This window comes from Diachasma alloeum, unplaced genomic scaffold, assembly GCF_001412515.2.
Source record: "Diachasma alloeum isolate Michigan unplaced genomic scaffold, Dall2.0 Dall_scaffold_00179, whole genome shotgun sequence".
Taxonomy (NCBI): domain Eukaryota; kingdom Metazoa; phylum Arthropoda; class Insecta; order Hymenoptera; family Braconidae; genus Diachasma; species Diachasma alloeum.
In genome coordinates this window covers 5,721,371-5,744,516 of record NW_021680345.1, presented here as the reverse complement: position 1 = coordinate 5,744,516, position 23,146 = coordinate 5,721,371, and the positions used below count along the sequence as shown (strand labels likewise).

Below are 23,146 nucleotides of genomic sequence, written 5' to 3'. Positions count from 1 at the left end.
AATATTTTTAAAAGAGTGAAAAGTGTCCATTTTACCCCACTCTCCCCTATATTTTCGTAATTTAACTGAAGCGAATGTCCCAGTAGATAAATGTACAAATAAAACATCACAACTTTAGATGGGAAAATAATCACTCTGGGAGGGTCAAAACTGTGGATCAAATGATAAATTGCAAGTGCTGGAATAAAATACTGGGACATTCGCCTGTCCCTATCTGAATATCTATTATTATTCAATGATTCAGTAGTGAAGTGGCCAATCGCTTTAAGTCGACTTAGCTCCCAGTTGAGTTTTTGTTGAATAACTCGGAATTTAAGAAAGCGAAATTTTTGTGGGATCTTTTTCGATAGTTTTCACTTTTCTTTACAAAAAAGATTATTAGGAAAATTTTGCCAAATCCTTTAAAATTTCAGATATCCATCGAGAACTGGCGCTAGAATGGAATTGACTTAAACCATTTGACCACTTCACTACTGAATTATTTATAATTAATTGAATAAATTATGAAATTTCTGAGCAAATGAAATACGACTCATCTCAAAGGAGTCAGCTATTTTTTCTTTAAAAAAATGGTATTGTCTCCATTTATTACTTCCAATCAACGAATGAACAATTTCAACTATTGTTTGAATTTAAATTTATGTTGCCCACCCTGTCTCCCTCCGACCCACAGCCACGTTCACATGTATTGTACTATTATCGCATGTCCCATGTCTCCGCGACGAGCAGAATAAAAAAAACACAGTGAATAATGCCGACTCGTGTGATCTCACAATTCCCGCTGACCTCCTGATGAATTCATCGATTTAATCCATCAGGAACCTCAGCATTCCACCGATAATTAAACTCAGCATCCCATGTAACTGTGCTCAGTCCCCTTGGAAATACAAGTCCCACCGATTCCCCAATTCCACAAATAAGGAGAATGGGAAGTGCTTCAGTGGACGAAAAAATACATCGAAATAAGATAGTAAAGCCTCGCGTTACAAGGTGCAGCGAGTAGGAATGGTATCGCCGTCAAAGGTCCAGAATCAGAAGCAAAAGCCACCGTCCAAGGACAAAAAGCGTGACAACAAGTCCCGTAAGTCAGTCACATCACTCCTGAGCCCCAATTATTTATTTATAGTTTTCATTTATTATGTCACATTACAAGAGCAATAATAATGCCTCCCCATTTTCCCCAAATAGTCTACCATTTCTTACATAATCTCACGCAAATAAAGAGCTCAGAATTCACCAAAGCCAGGATTAAAAATTACGACAATCCCTTGATTTTCAGATATTCGCCTGCAAAAGGGGAACAAACCGCTGGGCGGTAAAACCTATTATCTCGACATCAAGAATCATGGAGTTGCGAGCAAACTAGAGGGTAAAATAAAGGATTTGGGAGGGGTGAGTGGACTTGTCGTATTTTATTGATTAATTAAAGCATCCCTGGAATATTCGGTTAGTGTGTAACACAAGAGGCCCTCCCCCATTTCAGCCTCCACCTCTTTACGCATTCTACCCATCTCCCGCCAATTCCAAACCAACTTACTATAGTCAATTGAATTCCCTCAAACAACCAATGATCATTCACCAAAGATTGTGCATGCAATTGATACAACTGAAATACTTGTGCGAATAAATTCACATATCCTCATTCACCTTCAATTCTCTCCACTACTAGATCATCTGAGCCCAATAAATTATGCTTTATATCGAGTTTCATGTGTCCCTGTGGCCTGCAATGCAAACACACTCTGTTGACAGAGAGGGAAAAATAATAAATAGAATAAAAAAATGAAAGAAGAAAAATATATGCAGGCAATGGATTTGTGTCGGGGGCTTTACGGGTGTTGCGAGAATTGGATATAGGCGTGTTGGGGGGGCATCTGGGTTTTTCTCTGGGGGTTTTGCTGTGTAAGGGGGGGAGGCGGGGGGGTCTGTGGGGGCAAGAGGCGGGTAGAAATACGCCACCTTGAGGCAATGATCGGAAGTATCCTTAACAAGCAATTCGTTATCTAGCAAGGTGCTTTTCAAACAAACTCCATTTAGTACAATTAACAAATAAAAACTGACAATGGTGGTAAAAAATGTAGAAAAATGTGAATTAACATGCAATATTGCTGTAAAATAATGCAGATGAAGTAGGAGCGCCGCCTCCAGGGCCAACTAGCAAGCTGTTAACGGCGAATGGCCATTTTGTGCGTGACAGCTCAATGGAACAGAGGAGACACTTTGGCATTTTTTTTTCTGTTCCAAGAATAATTCATATGATAAATACCATCGATATGATGATTGCACTGATAATTTAAAGTGAAACTTAATGCAATTAATTATGATAATAAAGTGTTATGAATACAATGTTTAAATGGTTAAAATGAATAACGTATGACAAAGGCGTCGGCTGACCCAATGATAATAATGCTCAGCCAAAGAGTGTATGTTTTGTGGAGAACGTCGGCTTCATTTTCAGTGTTACAAGTCTGACATTATCGTTATACACCAATATTGCAATAGTAATTCACTGGTTACAGTTTGCTCCACAAATTTCAAATTTGTAAGTGTTTTGAAAATTGTGCACCACAACTCGTCATGTTTTTACTCCAAATTGTTTCTTCATTTTTTTTTTCTGTTTATCGTTGCGATAGAGTGAGAGCACCACATTGAAATTATTTTTATCGAACGAGTGATGCACTCGTGTGTTCAATTTACCACATCGGAGTCGTTCGAGTTGTTCAATATATTTTGAAAATATTGTGCAAACATTTGGTATTCAGTACTCGAGTACTCGCACCCATTCATTTGACTCTTCATTTATTACAGGCTGTTGAATTATTCTTGGTTAAAAGTGTGACTCTCGTTGTGAGTGATACAGCCGGAAAATCAGAGCAGTCACATTGTGATAAACGAAAATGGGATTACGCCAGTGGAGGGAGCGGGGGACCTCCCTCGCTAAGGAGTATAGAGATCAAAACGCCAACTCTGACGCCTCCAACGCCGTCCTTGAACGGTGAATGTCCCCTCTCAAACTCAACAAATACAAGGGGTCAAACTGCCCACAGAACCGTGAGTAATTCTTTTTTTTTGAAGCTGAAATCAGGGGAATCTGGGGATGTACAAATATTTTCAAGTCATGAGTTTGCTCCTATGACTGTTTCATCCTTAATCCCTTGAAAATCCGCTAAAAATTGAATTTTTCACAGTCGAATATTCCACCAGTTTCAGCTTCATCTTTTTTTTACACAGTAATAATTCAAATCAGTACTAACGATTTTATCGATTTTTACTCTCCCCAGAAATCGCGAGTGGATGCAATGTTGGAACGTGCTCTGACACAGCCGCAAAAGTGTTCAGTAGATCCTCTCGATAACGCCCAGAGCTGGGGCATACCAATTTGGACTACCGGAAGTTTTCAAATTTGGCTGGACAAAGTATACTCATCACTGCGAGACAACTCCAATCTCAAGTGTATTCGTCGCAATAATTCAGTAGATAAAGACATTAAAGTTAAAGAATTTGACAAGTCGTACATAAAGTTTGAGTCTTTCAAGCGAGAGACGAGGCCTGTTTTTCTGGAATTGCCAGTCTGGCCTACCCTCAATTTGGACGGTGAGCCGGGCACTTGCCCCTTCGACAAAAAGAAGGGCGATATAAAGCCAGAGAAGAAGGATAAATCCGAATCCAAGAGAGACATGACACGTAGATCACGTGCTACGGCAACAAGAGCCAGAAGATCCGAACAACTGGTCGCTGGTTACTGTGAAATTTGTAGAATTGACTATCGAGATCTCAACAAACACGTCCAGAGTGACAAACATCTCGCTTTTGTTCGTAATGATGATAATTTTTTGTCACTGGACACACTCATCAATTCAGGCGCAAGTGTAGAGGCTTTTCTCAAGCTCAATCAGGCCGATGATGTCGGGTTAGTATAATTATTTTAATTAGGAAGAAGTGAGGCAAAATGGATGCTTTTTATTCTTCCCACAGTGTGTTCTCAATTTGTTTTTGAATTAGGTGCTCACAATTTAAAAACAAATTGATCAATTGAGTTTAGTCAAGGCTCATCACAGAGGGGGAAGAGCTACACTTTCTGAATAATGAAAAATTTATTGAGATTTTAAAAAGAGCTCTCAGTGTCCACTTTCCCCACTTGCCCCTCCAACCAATTACCTAACATGAAACAAATGATTATGGATATGTTTTTGTTTGTCACAGGCAGGATTTATTCTCCAATGGAACTGATAAACTTCACAGTGTTGTTATAAGAAACTCAAAATCCGATAAAACAGTTAAATCAGACATCAACGATTACCACATTGATGAACTCAAAATGGTGCAGTGCAATGGTGCAAGACGTAAGCTTAATCTTAAATTAAGCTCACCCCATAATTTACGAGCGCGAACTAAACATGAGAGTGGACATTTGTTGCGTTCAAAAGGTAGTCCAAGACATGAAGTTGAAAAATCGGACAAATTTTACGATAAGTTTGATGGTTTTACAATTAAAAAACGAGCTAAAGGAACAATATGGATTGAGGAGGACGATCCACCAGAGAATAAGAACTGTGTGGACGACGAGGTAGACTCTAAGAGTTCAATTGTAGAGGAGAAGAGTCCTCTGAGTGAGCTGAACGATGCTAGGTCGATAAAGAGTAAGGAACGTAGCCAGAGTGACAAAAAATCTCAATTATCGAGAGTAGAAGAGAGAAAGGAGAAGAAATATCCTTTCGAGAATGGACGGGACGAGGCCCCAGACAATTCATTGGGCCCCAAAACTGTTAATGGTGACTCTAGACTGGATGGAGAGCCTGAGGAGAAATCCCCAGGGAAAGCAGTGCTCGTAAACGGTTCTGCAAAGTCTCCAGTAGCAAATCTCCCTGATCCACTGAATCCTGTTGATGAAGGAGAGCCCAATAAAGATGAAATAGAAGAACCTGTGCTTGAATTGCCAGACTGTAACCAAGTGAAATCTCCGGAAAAAATCCAGCGACCAATAAGAATCTCAGAGAGTGAAAAACAGGAGGAGAAATCTAAACCCAAATTACCAAAACGTGGCATGAGATCGATGAGAACACGTCAGAGACTGTCAGTTGAGGAACGTCTGATCGAGGATAATCGCGCTTACTACAAGGTTGAGGTACTCGGTAACAAGTTGCGATCAAGTACAGCTCATTGGAGTAACGCCCCAAGTGCTCCCCCGATCAAAGAGTCTAAAGAACCTGAGGATAGAATCAAAGAGCCAGAAGAAACAACAAAAAAGGATGACGAGCCGTCCAGTGAAAAACCGGTGGTGGTGCGATTCAAGAGAGTGAGAAAATCCGAGTTATCACTGTTGAGTGATGAGGCTGAATCGTTCATGTTCGGTGATTCGAGACGAGACGACTCCACAGACGCCAGTGAGAACGGCGATGACAATGTTAGTAGCAGTAGTGTTTTACCAGGAGACACCGAGAGTGATTGTGAACGTCAAACCTCGTCAATTATCGTATCATCGCCAACGAATAGCCCTCCGAAGCCAGAGCCCATGGACGATGACTCTCAAGACTCCATGTACATGGGACGTGCAAGAAAGAGAAGACGCACACAAGCAGAGGCGTTAATAAAGGATAACACAGACTATTACAAATTCGAGACACCCGGTAGCAGACTGAGATTTCAAGGCTCACCAACAGCTACCGGTGAAGAATTATCAAGTAGTATTGTTCAAGTGTTTCACGACGATGAATCCCCCAAAGTGAGCTCCCCTCAGCTCGAATCAGGCACTGATAATAGAGACAATAATGGGGAAAAGAGTGATAGTAACGTGAATTGTGAAAAACTTTATCCGTCCAAGCCTTCGGCTGAAGTTGAAAAAATGAAGTTTTCCTTTGAATCTGTACCGAAATCTGAGCCGTGGTATCAAACTTATCAGCGTCAGGATGAGGGGGCTGAGTTCTGGCATTTTTCCAGTGAATCAGACTGGAAGAAACCCTTTCTTTTACCCTACGAGATGGAGAATTTTCACGAGAATCTACTCAAGCTTTATCAGAAAAACGACGCTAGGAAGAAAATCAAGGCTGCTAAAGCAAATTGTTTTGGTAGATCACCGAGGAAGAGCCCGAGGTGTCACGCCTCCACTCTAGCCATCATGTCCACGATAATTCGTAAGAGAGAGCAGCAGTCTCACTCTTCGAGTACTAGTGTAGCTGATGAGGAGTCACGATCACGAACTACGACGCCTAAACCCGATAAACCAGATAAATCTGACAAATCTGACAAGTCTGACAAATCTAGTACTGATCTGGAGATACATAAAATAGCCAAGAGCATAGATGACATGCTGAATGCCGATGGGGGTCTCATCGACGACTCTTTCGAGGTCGATACGATGGCAACGATAATTGAAAACGAACAGCCTGAGCCTGAGAAGGACTTCAAAAGCCCCTCGTCCTGTACCCTACGAATACCCGGAGCTCCTGATAATCTCCTGGACCTTCTGGACAATTGCCATCAACACATGACTGGCATAGACAACTCATCCTGCGCTAGTTCTGAATGTGGAGAGTTGCTGATTGAGTCCCCCTTGAAGCGAAGGAAACGGCGGAAAAATCGTACTGGTTGGCCAGGTAGAATCCGCAGAAGATTACAAGTGAAACCAGCAATCACTCAGGACGTTGATTCTGAGAGGGAGAATCTCCCAGCTCCGCCCCATCGACGTCAAGGCACTGCTGGTGAAGAAGAGGAGGAAGAGGAAGAGGACGAGGAGGAGGAAGACGACGAAGAGTTCGATCAAGAAAGGGATAAACTTGTCAAATGTGATCGAACTAAAGCCCCACCAACTGACTTTGTCGAAAGTCCCCCATCCAAGTGTGAACAAGAGAAAACATCTAACGACGAGAACCACGAGAATGTGTTCAGGAATGATAACAAATCATCCCCCACTAAGCAGCATATTGCATCGAAATCCTCGACTCGAAGGCGTCGAGATACAAATAGAGAATCAGGGAGACCTTCCTCGTCAGACACTATAGATTCTCATTTTGAAATTGAAAACGATGATTCTGGGTTCAGAAGGAAGAGCCAATCCACTATAATATCACGAAAGAATTACACTACTGGAACATTAGCTAATAAACGTAGACAGCCTGAAGCTGACGATCGTGAGAGCAAAACTTCGGATATCACTGAAGCAGAAACAAATTCAGTTGGTAGTCAGAGTGATGCTGAATGCACGAGGAAAGAATGTGCCAATTCAACCAAGATTATCAAGAAGTCAACGATAAAGACACGAACGCGTCAGCGTAAAAGTACCTCAGGTGACTCGACATTTGACACTGAAACCTGCAAAAAGGAGTCTTTAGATGCAGAAGTCGAGAGTCCACTGTCAGAGAGAATAAGTCCAGTCCCTCAGCACACAGGGGAGATGCAGCAGAGACGCTCAAGCATTGAATTTCAACCTGTCGTAAGGGTAATGAAAATCGATGACCAAGTGGATATGGATCACAGTATTCTATCGGTTACAGTAGCGAGTAATCGCCGATTGAGAAGTTCCAGTTCACCAAGATCTCGTAATTCACCCCCAGCTAAACGTTACAAACGATCGAGGGGTCCATTCGGTAGATGGATGAAAGACAGTTGAGAGGACTGTATGAAATCAGTGGTTTTAACCAAGGAACCGGTGTAAAAAAAAAAATTAATTGAATTACATTTTTAGTAATTTTCCTGTGAATATTGAACATTTAATCACGATTAGATTAATCAATATAATGAACTTTTAATGTACAAAGTGAGAAGATCCGTATTTGTCTTATGTACTTTAGTATTTAACGTCCTTTCATATTGTAAAACCCTCGATTGTATTATTATTATTAATATTACTATTACCGTCATTGCTTTTTTTTCAAAGGTAACATTAATGCCCTTCATGAATTATTGTTTTGACGAGAAACAGATAGAGCTAATGGATTTTATAATGTTTTAATTTTCCCGCTAAAAATGTAAATATCTTTTTTTTTATTTCNCTCCCCCCCCCCTCCCTTGATGATACGGGATTGAAGACTGGATACAGCTTTACGATACTGTACTTTCTCCTCTCAAAATCATTTTTCCTGTCATTTCTTGTGAGTCACGAGCCGCGCAGGACATTAATAAAATATATCATGTTTTTTTTATGTTTTTCTGTTTATTTTCTGTTCAAACAAAATGTGTGTACCAATTTTTTCATATTTTATAGTCGAATTAATGGAAATACTTCGTTGTAAAAAAGAGAAATACAGGATGAAATATCTGAGTCAATCTAATCCCTCTCGCTCCTTGAATTCTCTCTTCAACTCCAATAATTTATTTCTCTTTCGAGTACGATCTGCTGATTGTTTAGCAAGGAGCTTACGCTCCTGATTCTCAATTGAAAATTCTCCGTTAAGTTTACTGTCCAATTTCATTATTAATATCTCACGAGCCATTTTCTTATTGTCCCATAAACTTCTTGATTGATGACACTTGACAACTATTCCACTGGGTTTGTGTTTCAGAACAACGGCGTTACTTGTTTTATTTGTCGCCTGACCACCTGGCCCACTGCCCCTCACATACTGCTCTTCAAGATCATTTTCGTCCAATTTAGGAACTCGAGAGAAGTCCAAGAATTTTTTGAACGATTTAAAACGTACTTGTACTATCAGAAATCTATTCAACATAATTGTTTGCAGGCGAAGTTTAGACAACTTTCTTGTTCTTCAGCAATTGTTGACCTTTCTGTAGAAAACATTTTCATTAGAATTCGATTTTGCAGTTCAATTCGATTACACAAATGTCTTATTTACCTCAATATGAAACTGAATATCTTTAATATCCTCGAGTGGTCGATTTTTCAAGAAATCTTTTCGCACTCTGTGCACAAAATATTTTTGATCCGTGAATTTCAATTGTTTACTATATCTGAGGAGGTCTTTGTACAATTTCAACGCTTCAGTTCTCATTTTGAATCGATTCTTTTCCCTTTCAACTCATTGCAACTTCAAGTTTCTACAGAATTCATTCCACTCCAGTTGATGGTAGAGAACTGCACACGTGGTTTTTAAGGTTTTTTTTTTCATGGACGTGTGGCGGCTCAGCCTCATCAGTTCCCCTAGTTACCGACCGAGCCTGCCAGCGGCTCAAGCAAATACTCGTCCCGAGACCAGAGTGACGAGTCAACTCTACAGTATTGATACTTATCTCTCAACTTAAGTTAACCACCACAGCTGTGGCATTCTCGCATTCTTTTGTACTAAAATCATTATTATTAACGTTGACTGAATAAATATAGTTTATTATAAATTATCTAGAATCTAATTAATCTATGTGAGACACCCAAATCTCCATAGACGAATCAGATGAAGTGACATCTGTGGGGCAGAGGAGAACACCAACTAGCCGAGATCCATGCCAAATGTAAATTTTGATAAAAAAGATTGCACTGTAGGTAAGCAAGACATAATTCGCAACGGGTTACAATAATGCTGCAGTGGCTTTTCAGTGCTCTTAAAGTTCATCTGAAACAATGTCCTTGACACGTGCAGTGCACCTGTGACATCAATTGCTATGTAAACAATACATAAAAATAAAAAATCCCGCCAAATAATAAGTACTATGTGAAGAAAATTAAATTACTTATCCCGAAATTGTTCGATTTCACCATTAACTCCTTATCTTTCCGAGGGAAGCAATAGTCATTCTTCGGTGATAATTGCATCACTATTGTTAAACTTTAAATGATTTCAGAGAACAAAGTCCACTGGTACCTCGATGGTTCCTGCAAATTCAGAGGAGAGGCGGCACATTATAAGCAACACCACGAGGTGTTTATCCGTCATTTGAAAATATAATTCTGACGAAGAATTGCCATGACAGCAACCACTAAATTGTTGAAGATGGGGCGATTATTAGGAAAGAGAGAAATTGGAGTCTCTCTGATTAAGTTGCAGAGACACATTAGTACTGCAGAGAAAATTTCACCAGAAAGAGAATTTAGAGAAGTGGAGATTGAAGTTCCGTGGGGTAAAATAGCAGGTAATATAATGTTAACGAGCTGATTGTCTCCCCTTATTAAATTCAATAAGACAACCCAATTGAGAAAATTGGTAGTGCAAGTCACACAGAGAAATAGAAATCAAAAGACTATTGGAATAGAATTCCACTAGAAATTCAATGGAATTTAATAAATTTTTTTTTATACGTAATACAATGGAAAAATAGTGAGAGTAAACCAGTTATCTCTAGATTGCAATGAACGCATCCCCATCATTGTGTAAATTAACGAATCAGGTTTATCCAGTTCAAACAACATTAAGCCATTCAATTGCATGCGATACAATTTAGTAGCAAAGTGGTAAAACGGTTTAAGTCGACTCCCAGTTGAGTTTTTGAGGAATATTTCCGAATCTTAGCCAGACAGTGAAATTTTTGTAATTACATTTGTTGTAGCTTTCAATTGGCTCTACAAAAAATGTTATAACAAAAATTTTGCCATCTCCCTTAGATTCCGAGATATTCATTGAAAACTGGTCAGTAGTTAAAATTGACTTGTACCGTTTTACCACTTCGCTACTGAATTGATTCGCGGAATTGTTATCATAATTTTTACAGGCAAACATTGGGGTCCACCAGAAGTAGAGCCCATAATAGCACTTCACGGATGGCAGGACAATGCTGGCTCATTGGATCCCCTCGTCAAACATCTTCCAAAAGATCTGAGTATTCTAGCCGTCGACTTCCCCGGTCACGGTTACTCCAGTTGGTTGCCAAAGGGCATGATGTACGCGAACCTAGTGTACGTTCAACTAATCCATCGAATAAAGCAGCACTACAATATGAACCGAGTCGGACTAATTGCACACTCAATGGGTGGCATGATGTCCTTCAATTACACAGCGCTCTTCCCTCAAAATGTTAAATTCGTTGTTGCCTTTGATTACTTCAAGTACCCGACCTACAACAGCAAAAAATATCTTCCTAGATTTATCCAAGACTGGGAGAAATTCTTTCGAATTGAGCAATTACAAACACCTGCTCCAAGAACGTCAGAGCAGAATGCGATGGATCGCTACATCGAGGGCAGTAGAAATTCTCTAGATGAAGAAATGTGTAAAATATTATTTGTGAGAGGAGCAACGAGACATCCGGACGGAACAGTGTCCTTCAATCGAGACCCGAGGGTACAATTTTTCCTGTTCGATAATGGATTTTCTAATGAACAGTTGAAAGAAATGGCGAGTCGCATAAGATGTCCCTACGCAGTCATCAAGGGCGAGAGTTCGAGTTACAACGAAAAAAAGGAATCTTATTTTGAAGTACTCGAAGTGATAGAGGCACACTCCCCCGACTTCCGGTTTCACACAATGCCCGGTACTCATCATTTTCACATGAAAAATAATAGTGATTTAGCAGAATTGATTAGTCCCTTCATAAAAAAACATTTGTAATAGAGCTTTTATAAATTAATTTAACGAATGTATGTTTTAATAAAAATTATTTATGAATGTGAGGATAAATTGATCTCAAAATTGTTGTCAACTCGTGGCGTTTTAGTTTGTATAGCGCCAGGGAGGAGTGAAACAAATAATTCGAGGAGTGAGCCAAGCGAGCCCAGCAACAACTGAAAAAATATAAGATATGTGACGTAAGCTAGTGAGCCCACCAACTGGTATATAGTGAGAGAGCGGGATTGAGGGAGTACGGTCGCGTGATCGGTTTCGGAGCCTCGGAGTGGTCGGGAAAATCTACACGTTTACATCCGTTCCTCCTCGTTTCCCATCACTCTGTCACACCCCCCTCGATAAAAACATAAATCACAACAATTCATAATTATTCTCCTCACACCATGCCAACAATTGCCATTGTCATCCCGTTAAATCCCCAAACATAGCATTATTCAATTGAGCCCATATTCCCAGTAACTCGGAAACATCGTGACAAGTTATTAGTGGTCTCTAGTCTGTAGTGAGTTGCGCGTTGAGCCGTTAAGTCGTAAGTTGCGCCTCTAAACATCTAACTCAGTGGAAGCCTTATTACATGTGTATGTGCGCGCTTGCGTACATTTTCAATAATTTTTACTCAACACATCTGCCCATTCGAAAGCTCAGTTCGATTGTAAGTTCACGCTATACTCGACCACGCACTTTGCACATTGCTAATCTTCGGTCAAAGGACATTTGTCATTTTCGATTAAGTCAACATGATTTGTCGGTATTCGACATAATAAAAGGAAGCTTTTGAGAGAGTGGTCTACAGCGGTCTCGTGGTAATACGAGACTGTCTTTCAGTGAGAGACGTGAGTCTCAATTTTTATATCATTTCATACTGTCGTTTTTTCCCCCCCTTGAGGGAATACTCTTCCTGTCACATTTCTGTGAATTATCTGTGGCTTGATAGTGGAGTGAATAAAAATATACCGAATTGACACTTGTTTTGTACGACTCAAGATGAGTTCCGAGATGCATTACACACCACCAACATCGGACACCATCCAGACTAAACCATTCCCCATAAGAGGTGACTATTATTTTCCCATTACCTAGGATAAATATCAACATTAACAAAGAATGCCTCAAACATTTAACTAAGCCCTCAGATTGTACGAATGAAAAGAGTCATTACGGCCATGCTTGGGTATAATTAATTTATCAGAAGGAAAACATTAGTTTAGATAATATAATGCGTCAACAGATAAGAAATGCGCATTTCCTAACATTGTCATGCATAAACTCCTACCACTGCAATTCCAAATGCACAAATTCTAAAATTATGGTATCGCTAACCTCTCCTTGAACCTCACGCCCTTGGTTCATCCCAATGGCGATTAAATTGCCGAGGGATTTTCGAATGATAATACTATCCATTCATATTCCCTTGGGATTTTCCAGGTGAACGTGCCAATTTTGTAAACAAGCCCCATGTAATAGCAATGGTGGGTCTGCCAGCCCGAGGGAAGACCTACATATCAAAAAAACTCTGCAGATATCTCAACTGGATTGGAATAAACACCAAAGTATTCAATCTAGGTGAATACAGGAGGCACGCGACAACAGCATATCAATGTCATGAGTTCTTTCGTCCTGACAATATCAAGGCTATGGCCATAAGAACCCAGTGTGCTGTAGATGCACTGAACGATGTTTGTCAATGGCTAGAGAGTGGTGACGGTGAAGTAGCTGTTTTTGATGCGACAAATTCTACAATCGAACGTCGACAAATGATTCACAATATTGTCGTTGAAAAAATGGGATTCAAACTGTTTTTCGTGGAGTCTGTGTGCGACGATCCTGAAATTGTAGAGCAGAACATAATGGAGGTAATGAATCACGATAAATTCCTCGGAATAATCGCGCACTATTGATTTCTAATAAATTCATTGTGTCACATTTCCCAGGTAAAAGTCAGCAGTCCAGACTACGCGAATATGAATAAAGAGGAGGTATTGGCGGATTTCGTCAAGAGAATCGAGCATTATCAGGAGAAGTATCAGCCCCTGGATGAGAGTAAAGAGAGTGAACTGTCATTCATGAAGATTTATAATACAGGCGAGAAAGTACTCGTGTATAAGCACGAGGGCCACATACAAAGCAGGATAGTTTATTACTTAATGAATATACACATTGTGCCACGAACAATATATTTGACGAGACATGGTGAGAGTGTTATGAACCTTGAGGGCAGAATTGGGGGTGATTCTGATTTGAGTGAGAGAGGAAAATTGTATGGAAAGGCACTGGCGCAGTACATTGATGAGCAGGATATACAAGGATTGAGAGTATGGACTAGTTGGCTGAAACGAACGATACAAACAGCTGCTGATGTCAATGCACCGCAGGAGAGGTGGAAGGCTCTCAACGAGATTGATGCTGTGAGTCATTATTTTCCGGTGTTTTTCTCACATTTTTCCATTGAATCAATTCAATAATTCTCTTCTAATTTCACAGGGTATTTGCGAGGAAATGACGTACGAGGAGATATCCAGTAAATATCCAACAGATTTTGCAGCGAGGGACCAAAATAAATTTTCATACCGTTATCCGAGAGGAGAGAGTTACGAGGATTTAGTTGCAAGACTCGAGCCCGTAATAATGGAACTTGAGAGGCAAGGTAATGTTCTTGTTGTCACACATCAGGCAGTGCTGCGTTGTCTACTTGCTTATTTTCTCGACAAAAGTGCAGGTATAAACCCCATTCAATTCCTATTGATTTATCATTCAAACGCATGACGTCGGGCAAAGCATTGTATCGTAAACTTTTGATTGTTACAATCAATATTACAGACGAACTTCCATATTTGCAAGTACCATTGCACACTATTATGAAATTAACACCAGTGGCGTATGGTTGTAAAGTCGAGCGGATTCGATTGCCCATCGATGCAGTGGATACACATCGGCCAAAACCAAAGGTAGAAGCTAATCATAATGAATTGAAAAGTGACAACGTAGTTTAATCCTTGTTTCTTTAATTCATTTATATTTGTTCACTTAGTTGTTACTCCGGAAGAGGAAAATAAGCGGATGATTATAATGAAAATTACCCCCGTCAAATCTACTCCACACACCTTCTAATAAAATAATCTTGTCCTTAACCCTCTCCATAGAACAGTCGCAACGTTTTTCTTCGTGTCCTGCTTCGTTCAGTACTTTTATTCATTTATGTTATTTGCTTGTGCTCTCTTTCTCCAGATCTTTTACAGAATAGTGGTATGTAATTCCTCCCAAACTACCTCGTAAATAATTCTTATCCTTAAAAAATAAGCATGGTGTAGATCTTAGTTACTGAATGTGTAACAAATATTGTAGAAATATTTTTTTTGTTCAATGCATAATGCTGCTCCAAATATACGTTTGTTTATGTAACAGAATCATCCTTGAATTTTGCTTTGAAAGTTCATTTTTTTCATGACGGTTCTATCTTAATGAAGTTAATGAAAAAAAAACCATACATAACAGACAGACTGTAAAATGTCGTATTGTTATTATCGATTAGTTGTGACAGTGTGGGTATTCAAGTCTGTATATGTTCATGTAAAATGTTATTTCAGATTCCAGGCTATTTGGACGAACGATACAGGAGCAAAGGGAGAAATCTTCACATCTGATAACGATAATCTATCAAATATTCATCAATTATTTCCACTTGTTCTTTCCTTTTCTGTCTGGTATTATTGATTGTCTCTTCGAATCATATCGTTTACTAGAAAAAAAAATTATAATAGGAGCATTTTGTTGAGACAGCTGGCTGTCCTTATAATGAGCTTGTTAAAGTAATAGTGCCAAATTAGTTTCTATTCAATTAATGACGTATTTTTATTGATTAAAGAACAGTCGATAGAGAAATTGTCATCAAAATGTAATAGTATAGGTCGTAATTTTCACGTAAAATTGCGAATAATGTGATAAAAGTGCTCAAGAGTGATTATAAAGATGGCTATCCCTTATTTCAATTAGTATTTTCAATTTAATTGTACTATCATTTGACGGAAGTTTAAAATAATAGCGGAGATATTATTTTTTCACACATCTATTCGTCTCGAATATTTATGCCCAGGTAAAAACCCTTGGGAAATTGTTTATAAAAATACAACCTCACCCTTTATTTTGCATATCAACTGCAGATTCAAACAACTTCAATACAATCATGGTAATTAATCAGAAAATTAACACTGTCTGCCATCTGTATAAATAATCCACGTATGTTCATTAAATTGTAGTTATTTGGACCTTGAAATTCTTCCTACGTCGAATGTCACTTGGTAACAAAATTTCATTACTGTTATTATTGCAATATTTAATAATCAATTCATCAATGTACCTTATTGTATAAAGGAAACAAAGTAATTGGTAAAAGTAATAATCGAAACAATCAAATAATTATTATGAATTATAAAATTTATCCTGCGTTAAATTCAATAAAAATCATTGCAATATAACTTTATACGACACTTGACGACATGTCAATTTTTTCGAATAAACAGGAACAACTAATTGAGGATTTCTAGGGATTTTTTAGTACTTATGGTTGGAGGGCCGGGTCGTTTAGTTTGTATTCTAGGGAAAATAACGTCAGTACGGGAGGCGGTGGAACGGATGGGCACGGAAATTTGAGGTCACATTCGCGGATGGGTAGATTTTCTGATGGGGTGGTTAAACAGGGCTCGATATGGCAGATGTCCTCTGAAAAAGTCTAACCAATCGAATTTTCTAGTGCAATGGCACGTTGAAAGATGGCGGGATTATTATCCCTGAAAAAATCCAAGGTCTGACACTTTGGCCCCGGGTGAAAATTTTTTTTAAATTTTTTACCCTTTCCGAATACTTTTGAGAGTTCTGGATAGCCCGTCGCTTAAGTAGTTGGAATCAACGTTCACCCGGTTAAAAAAATCGATTTTGGTGCAAGTCGACTTTCGCCCTGGAAAACGGAAAATCTGACCCTTTGAAAATTTGAAAAAAAAAAACACTTTTTCAGTTTTCACTTTTTCCACATACTTTTGATAGTTCTGAATAGCCCGTCGCTTAAATAGTTGGAATCAACGTTCACCCGGCTAAAAAATTCGATTTTGGCGAAAATCCACTTGCCCCGGAAAACCCGAAAATCTGACCCTTTGGCTGGGGCCAAAAAAAACGGTTTCTCAGTTTTCCCTTTTTCCACATACTTTTGAGAGTTCTGAATAGCCCATCGCTTAAATAGATGGAATCAACGTTCACCCGGCTAAAAAATTCAATTTTGGCGAAAGTCGACTTTCCCCCTGGAAAAAGCCAAGATCTGACACTTTGGCCCCCGGTGAAAAAATTTTTTTTTCAGTTTTCACTTTTTCCACATACTTTTGAGTGTTATGAATAGCCCGTCGCTTAAATAGTTGGAATCAACGTTCACCCGCTTAAAACATTCGATTTTGGTGCAAGTCGACTTCCCTGGAAAACGGAAAATCTGACCCTTTGAAAATTTGAAAAAAAAAATTTTTCATTTTTCACTTTTTCTGAATACTTTTGAGAGTTCTGGATAGCCCGTTGCTTGAATAGTTAGAATCAACTTTGACTCGGCGAAAAAATTCGATTTTGGCGAAAGTCGACTTTCTCCCTGAAAAAATCCAACATCTGATACTTTGGCCCCGGGTGAAAAAAAAAATTTTTCATTTCGACATTTGTAGCCTCCTTCTACTGCCCGATGGCCAGTTCGATTCAGTTAGTAATTTCGCTTGAAATGAGAATAATCCCGCCATCTTTCACCGTGCCGCTGTCATAAACATGTCGACTGGTAAGACATTTCCTGAAGATATCTCCAATACCGAGCCCTGTTTAACCACCTGATCAGAATCTGACCAGCCGAGAATGTGTCCATCCAGAAATTTCCGTCCTTATGGTTGGCCCCTTGGCACAACATACTGTACCTACACGCGCGCGAGTGTGACGCGCAACTATAGTTTCAAAAGCGGTTGGCACAATTTAAATTTTCTAACGTCCACTGGCTGCTCTCGCAGTAAAATACCAAACAAATCCCTAATTCCGAACGAGAATTTACCTACAACAATAAATATTGTTGAAGTACTTTGTTGTAACATAACTGAAGGTGCGGAGATTACTCCGTGCACAAATTAAACTGTAAAACGAAGGTATGTGGATATTAATCAGAAATGAATTCACTCGCGAGGTTACGTCCCATCAAAGCACGTAAACAATCACGAAACCCTTGAAGTTATTTCGAAATATTTCGCTTCTAGATTGAATATTTGTTGAATTTGGAGGGATAGATGAGATGGACGACACCTGTGAGACCCTCTGGCGTTCCATTGACTCGAGTTTCAACGAAATTGACCCCTCATCTGCAGAGGTATCTTTCAAGAGTTTAACTGGAAGCAGTGATGACGTTTCAGGAAGTGCCCCACCGGCTGCTGTTACTCCCCAAAAATGTGGAGTGAGTATAGATGAGGGGCTGGTGAACGCTCTACGAAATCTGCAGCTTGCCTCGGTGAGGAAACCCTGCCAGTTCAGGCCTCCCATAATTTTAAGTGACGATAAACGAGGACTTGAGGATGCACATCCAGGGGAAGGGGATGCTCCAGTCGATAATTTTATGCTTGAGTGTGAGAATGGCTCAAGAGAAATGAAGGAACAAGTTGATCAACCTGATCTGCAGTCCTCAATCGTCCCAGATAATCTCCAAAACGACATTAACTTGGAGATGGAGGAGTTTATTGATCTCCTAAGTAAGCAGCCTAGTCTCCTATTTTCAATCATTCCAGAGGATCTCGAGATCGAAGATGAATCGGAGGAGATGAAGGAATCAATTCAACTCGTCGATGAACTTGAAAATGAATCAGAACGGTCAGAGGAAGTAGTTGAACTATCTGAACAAGTTGAAAAACTCCCTAATCCAAAAGAGATGAAGGAATTAACTGAACTTGTTGATGAACTCGTTGAACTATCTCTCCTAGTGGAGCAGCCCAATGTGCAATCCTCAATCGTCCCGGAGAATCTTCACATCGAAAACAATCCCGAAGACAGGAATGAATTTGTTGAACTTGTTGACGAACTCGTGGAATCTTTACAAGTTGAGCAGTCTAATGTGCAATCAATTGTATCAGAGAATCTTCAAATTGGCAATGTGACATCTGAACGTGTGGAGAGTTCAGAAGAGACGAATAAATCTAACGACCTCGTTGACCTACCTCAACAAATGGACCCACAAGATCCAGTGCATCCCCCAGTATCAGACCACAATCAGTCACTTATCAATTACAAAGTCAAACCAAAGGACTCGGAGAATAAAAAAATTGCAGAAACACCTCGTGCTAAACCTGCTCCTCTGTCAATACCTCCAAATATCCTGGACAACATGAAGAAAGCAGTGAAGCCCCTCCTCAAACCCCTCAACACCACAAGGAAGACAACGATAGGCGTGTCCCCCATGTTACAAACAAAATCGAGATGCAGAGTCACTAAAACATCGTCATTGACGCAGTTGAACCAGTCAACGACACATAATCAGATCAAGAAGAAAACGATTGAGCAGGCACCACTGACATCGTCATCCTTGAAGAGACTACCGACTAAGAACGTCGTGGCAACTGTTGTTTCGACGAAGGAAGGGATTCAACTGAAGGAAGAAAAGATCAGCAATTTTGGGATTCCAGTTAATATTGCGAGGAAGAAGAAACGGACTCAAGCGATTCCCTTCAGCTTTACAACGAGGAAAAAAGATTTTCAGCATCAGCAAGAGAGAAAAACACAGCAGAAACTACCAATGAGAGACTCAAACTCTCTGAATCAGCAGAAACAACCGCTGATCATGAGGTCAACAACAGAGAAAAAGACGTCAGTAACAAAACCCCGACCAGTAATAAAGTCATTATTGTCTGATGAGTCTATGAACAAGGAGAACAGATCGATAAACTTGAATAAATCTAAGACAGTAATTGGAGGGCCAAAATTGTCCACTGGACTGAATCTGAAAGAACGACGCGATTTCGGGGAAAAGGTAAAGCAACGTGAGAGAGAAATTGGAGGGATGAGAGCTTCGATTGAGCTCAAGAAACAGCAGAAGGAAAAAATCATTGATTCTGAGTTGAGGAAGAAGACGGAGTCCAAGGCGAATGCCGTGCCAGTGTTCAAGATCCCAGCCCCAGTGCGATCGAATAAACCCTCCACTATTCCTCGAAAATAGTATTCAAGTCTCTGGAGGGAGCATGATCTAGCGAATATATGATATCGATTCGTACAATTCATAAGGGTTTTCTACGGCTTTTAATGAATATTTTTGTGAACTGATTTTTGTAATTTTTATGACTAGACTAATGTAAAAGAAATGATTTCGTGTACGATTAAAAAGTAGTACAATCAAAAAGGCTGTTGGCTGGTAATTATTACTTAATGTGTTGTTTTTCGCGTATCGTTAAAAAATTCATGTTTCATCACGTCGAGGAGATTTTTAAATCTCAAAAGAAACAAAGACGATAGATTCCCATTTCTCTGGAGGTATTTCGTACTCGCATTTAATTTAAAAAAACCGAGTTTATAGAAATTTTTATGAAATAAAAAAATGAAGCTGAAACTAGGAGAATATTCGTCTGCGGAAAATTTAATTTAGGCGATATTTAAGTGTAGGAGAGTCAAATAATCATATATACAAATGTTTTTCAAGTGCCAAAGAGTTTTGACATTACTTAAAAACATTTGTACGCTCCTAGATTCGCCTATCTCTAGTTTCAGCTTCATATATAAAAAATATTCTCTAGTATTCACACCTGAAAACGAAAACAATATTTTCTGCTTTTTGGAAAACCCCTTGGAAACGAAGGGGATGAACGCTCGCCTGATTGTTTGCCGCAAAAATGACCTAATTGATAAAATAGATAAATGAATGAAGGAGTTTATTTGACTCACCGGCGTTGGATGAAAACAACTGCTCCGTTTTCACCTCTCGTACCTCCTACCTCCTACCTCGGCTATTATCCACGGGGTTCGGTCATCCTCCCGAATGCAGTAACACTCACAAAACAATTGATTCTATTTTCACTTTTGCCCAAAAAATAAATAAAATAAACACAGAAAATACACTGAACCACAAAAAGCCTTGAAGACACATATCCACAGAAAAATAACTTTCTCCTTCAATTTCATTTTTATTTCATCAAAATTAACACTAAAATCGCTTCAAATAGAATATCACTTCACAATTTCGACGAATGCCGCGGTCTGGAACACTAAACACTGCACAACACACCCCACAATCACAACACCGACCTGTTGGTAAACAAAGGCTGCCGGTCGCCCCTCTAGTTCTCCAGCCCCTCAGTCACAACAAAAACACTATTTGTCCACTGGAATATCCCAAATCATTGAGAATCCTCGTCACAACCAAAAATCACTCTAAAACCCCTGAATTCAGTCCTTCGTTTTGGTTTCGTTTACGTTTAAACCAGGCACCGGCGAGTGCACCGCTTCCTGGGTATCCTCCACTCTCAGCGCTCACTACTTCGACGATTTTCAGGCGTCTGTGCGCAGCTCCAACCTCCGCCATGTCCCCACACACTACTGTTCCACACGAAAAATACACGACAATGCCCCGAGTTTAATATGGCGTCGGTTTTGGCGGGACTCCTTTGTTCCCCTCGCCCCGCACTGCGCATGAGCGTTCTTTGTTCACTGGGCAACCGGCATTTTCTTCATATTCAATTTATTTATTCGAAGAATAAACGACATCCCAAGCCGATTATGCAGGGTTAATGACAATTGGGTTGCTGTTCCCACTTTTTCGCCATTATTTCGTCATGAAATGGCCATTTGTTAGTTGTAGGTATAATCCTTTGTTCGACCAATTTCATGACTTTTTGTCCAAAATTCTTGGTAAAAGTATTCAATTATGTGTTTTGGTCATCGAGATGAGTTTTATACTGATGATGGTAACATTTTTTAGGGTCTTACCACCGGAATCAGCCATAATCGAGGAATTTTTGCATTTTTCATAAGGAGCTCGACCCGCCAACGCCATTGCCTAAACCCCACTACTTGTCCCGACACGCACAGTCGCCGAGTACCCATTTGCTGCGCATGCGCTGAGAGTCGACTCTCGCATTTCTCAACGTGACTTCTGACGACGCTCTAACCTTCTCTCATTTGACAATAACAATTCGACAATAAACAATTGTTGATTGAATAATGAGATAAAAGGGTATAATTAATAACTTTTTGTAAAAATGATGGCATCAACGAATGAATTCGGGCCAGATTCAGGTGGAAGGGTCAAGGTATATTGATAATTATGGTATAAACAATTTAATGAATGTCAGTGACTGTAAACAGATAATAATGCAGATTTTTAAATTGAAATTACTGGGCAATTGCAGGGTTTGACAATTGTCAAGCCACTAGTGTACGGCAACGTAGCTCGTTATTTCGGAAAAAAGAGAGAGGAGGATGGCCACACTCACCAGTGGACTGTTTACGTCAAGCCATACAACAACGAGGATATGTCTGCATACGTGAAAAAAGTGCATTTCAAGTTGCACGAGAGTTACAACAATCCAAATAGAATTGTCACGAAACCCCCGTATGAGCTCACAGAGACGGGATGGGGTGAATTTGAAATTGTCATCAAAATTTATTTTCTGGATCCCAACGAGCGACCGGTGAGTGAACAAAATGTTTTGGAATTCTCATTGAACGTAGAAGGAAGTGAGGGAAAATAAAGCTCTGAAGTATCAATATTCCCTGATGAAATGATACGATTCGAATGAATAATGTCTCATTTTGGGGCATGAGAAAAATTTATAAACTTCACTCTGTCAATTTCGAGTTATTATTGATGATTCAAAACTGTTTATTTTACCCCTTCCTCTCCTGAATAGCTTTAACATGCATTTACACTAAACAAATTGGAAGAAAAAAATGAGAATGAAATAAATTGTTTATGCAAAAAACCTGATTTTAGGTGACAATCTACCACATTCTGAAGCTATTCCAATCTTCCCCAGAAATACAAACCGGAAAAAAGAATCTAGTATCAGAATTTTACGAGGAAATTGTTTTCCAAGATCCAACGGCATTGATGCAACATTTGTTAAGCACAACGAGGCCTATGACACTGGGAGTTTGGAGACATGAGACTGATTGTAAGAGTTAAAATAGTGTGAAAATGGTCTAGAGAATAAAAACGTATAACTGATGGATTTTATTCATTCCAGTCGAGGCTAAGAAAGAATCAGCGCTGAAGGCCATCACAGAAGCGAGGAATAAAATCCGTCACGAGGTGGTCGATCTCAAGGAGAAATTGACATTAGCTAAGGAGACTATCGCCAAATTCAAAGAGGAAATTGCAAAGATATCGAAAGGTGGAGGCCCCACTACTGCTCAATGAGTGGTGTCCTAAGGTGTAAAATATGTACAATTACTTCGGTATGAATGACTACACTAAGCTCTTTATATTTATAAATTTTTGTATGACTAATTAAATATTACCAATTTTTCATTACACCGTTTTCAATCGATATTTTCACTATTTTAGAGTTTGATCCAGTAGTATAGTCAATTCCAAACATTTTCTAGAAGCTTTCGTCATGGATTTTACCTTTTATCGTAATATAAACATCATTAAGCAGTGAGAGGTTAGTGAAATAGAGGTGCATTTATCTTGTCTTGTGGTACATAACCCACCATTCGCAGGT

The 23,146-nt window shown here is 39.4% G+C and overlaps 5 protein-coding genes across 9 annotated transcripts; all 5 read left to right on the top strand.

Annotated features, from left to right (window-relative positions):
- Positions 1-718: 718 nt before the first annotated feature.
- Positions 719-8,262, top strand: LOC107042354. 2 transcript variants are annotated; one of them, XM_015263378.2, is made up of 5 exons: positions 719-1,081; positions 1,280-1,392; positions 2,809-3,051; positions 3,282-3,910; positions 4,204-8,262. In XM_015263378.2, exons 1-5 carry the CDS (start codon positions 1,006-1,008, stop codon positions 7,604-7,606), a joined length of 4,464 nt encoding a protein of 1,487 aa, XP_015118864.1. In that variant the 5' UTR covers positions 719-1,005; the 3' UTR covers positions 7,607-8,262. The 2 variants fall into 2 exon arrangements, with proteins under 2 accessions (XP_015118864.1, XP_015118873.1); XM_015263387.2 differs by lacking the exons at positions 719-1,081; positions 1,280-1,392 and adding an exon at positions 2,034-2,542.
- An 860-nt stretch (positions 8,263-9,122) lies between these two features.
- Positions 9,123-11,486, top strand: LOC107042364 (probable serine hydrolase). Of its 2 annotated transcripts, none has more exons than XM_015263409.2 (3): positions 9,123-9,430; positions 9,730-10,017; positions 10,594-11,486. In XM_015263409.2, exons 2-3 carry the CDS (start codon positions 9,852-9,854, stop codon positions 11,427-11,429), a joined length of 1,002 nt encoding a protein of 333 aa, XP_015118895.1. In that variant the 5' UTR covers positions 9,123-9,430; positions 9,730-9,851; the 3' UTR covers positions 11,430-11,486. The 2 variants fall into 2 exon arrangements, with proteins under 2 accessions (XP_015118895.1, XP_015118886.1); XM_015263400.1 differs by lacking the exon at positions 9,123-9,430 and adding an exon at positions 9,441-9,551.
- Positions 11,487-11,679: 193 nt separating this feature from the next.
- Positions 11,680-15,691, top strand: LOC107040839 (6-phosphofructo-2-kinase/fructose-2,6-bisphosphatase 2). Of its 2 annotated transcripts, none has more exons than XM_015261105.1 (6): positions 11,680-12,498; positions 12,870-13,297; positions 13,376-13,849; positions 13,926-14,160; positions 14,262-14,389; positions 15,029-15,691. In XM_015261105.1, the coding sequence occupies exons 1-6, from the start codon at positions 12,429-12,431 to the stop codon at positions 15,083-15,085; spliced, it is 1,392 nt and encodes a 463-aa protein (XP_015116591.1). In that variant the 5' UTR covers positions 11,680-12,428; the 3' UTR covers positions 15,086-15,691. The 2 variants fall into 2 exon arrangements, with proteins under 2 accessions (XP_015116591.1, XP_015116596.1); XM_015261110.1 differs by lacking the exon at positions 15,029-15,691 and adding an exon at positions 14,473-14,848.
- A 1,738-nt stretch (positions 15,692-17,429) lies between these two features.
- LOC107041820 lies at positions 17,430-19,793 on the top strand. Its single transcript, XM_015262588.1, has 2 exons — positions 17,430-17,596; positions 17,705-19,793. Exon 2 carries the CDS (start codon positions 17,740-17,742, stop codon positions 19,645-19,647), a length of 1,908 nt encoding a protein of 635 aa, XP_015118074.1. The 5' UTR covers positions 17,430-17,596; positions 17,705-17,739; the 3' UTR covers positions 19,648-19,793.
- Positions 19,794-21,559: 1,766 nt separating this feature from the next.
- LOC107041850 (YEATS domain-containing protein 4) lies at positions 21,560-22,953 on the top strand. Of its 2 annotated transcripts, none has more exons than XM_015262630.1 (4): positions 21,560-21,730; positions 21,830-22,111; positions 22,414-22,594; positions 22,667-22,953. In XM_015262630.1, the coding sequence occupies exons 1-4, from the start codon at positions 21,680-21,682 to the stop codon at positions 22,837-22,839; spliced, it is 687 nt and encodes a 228-aa protein (XP_015118116.1). In that variant the 5' UTR covers positions 21,560-21,679; the 3' UTR covers positions 22,840-22,953. The 2 variants fall into 2 exon arrangements, with proteins under 2 accessions (XP_015118116.1, XP_015118124.1); XM_015262638.1 differs by having other exon boundaries at positions 21,560-21,747.
- The last annotated feature ends 193 nt before the right edge of the window (positions 22,954-23,146 follow it).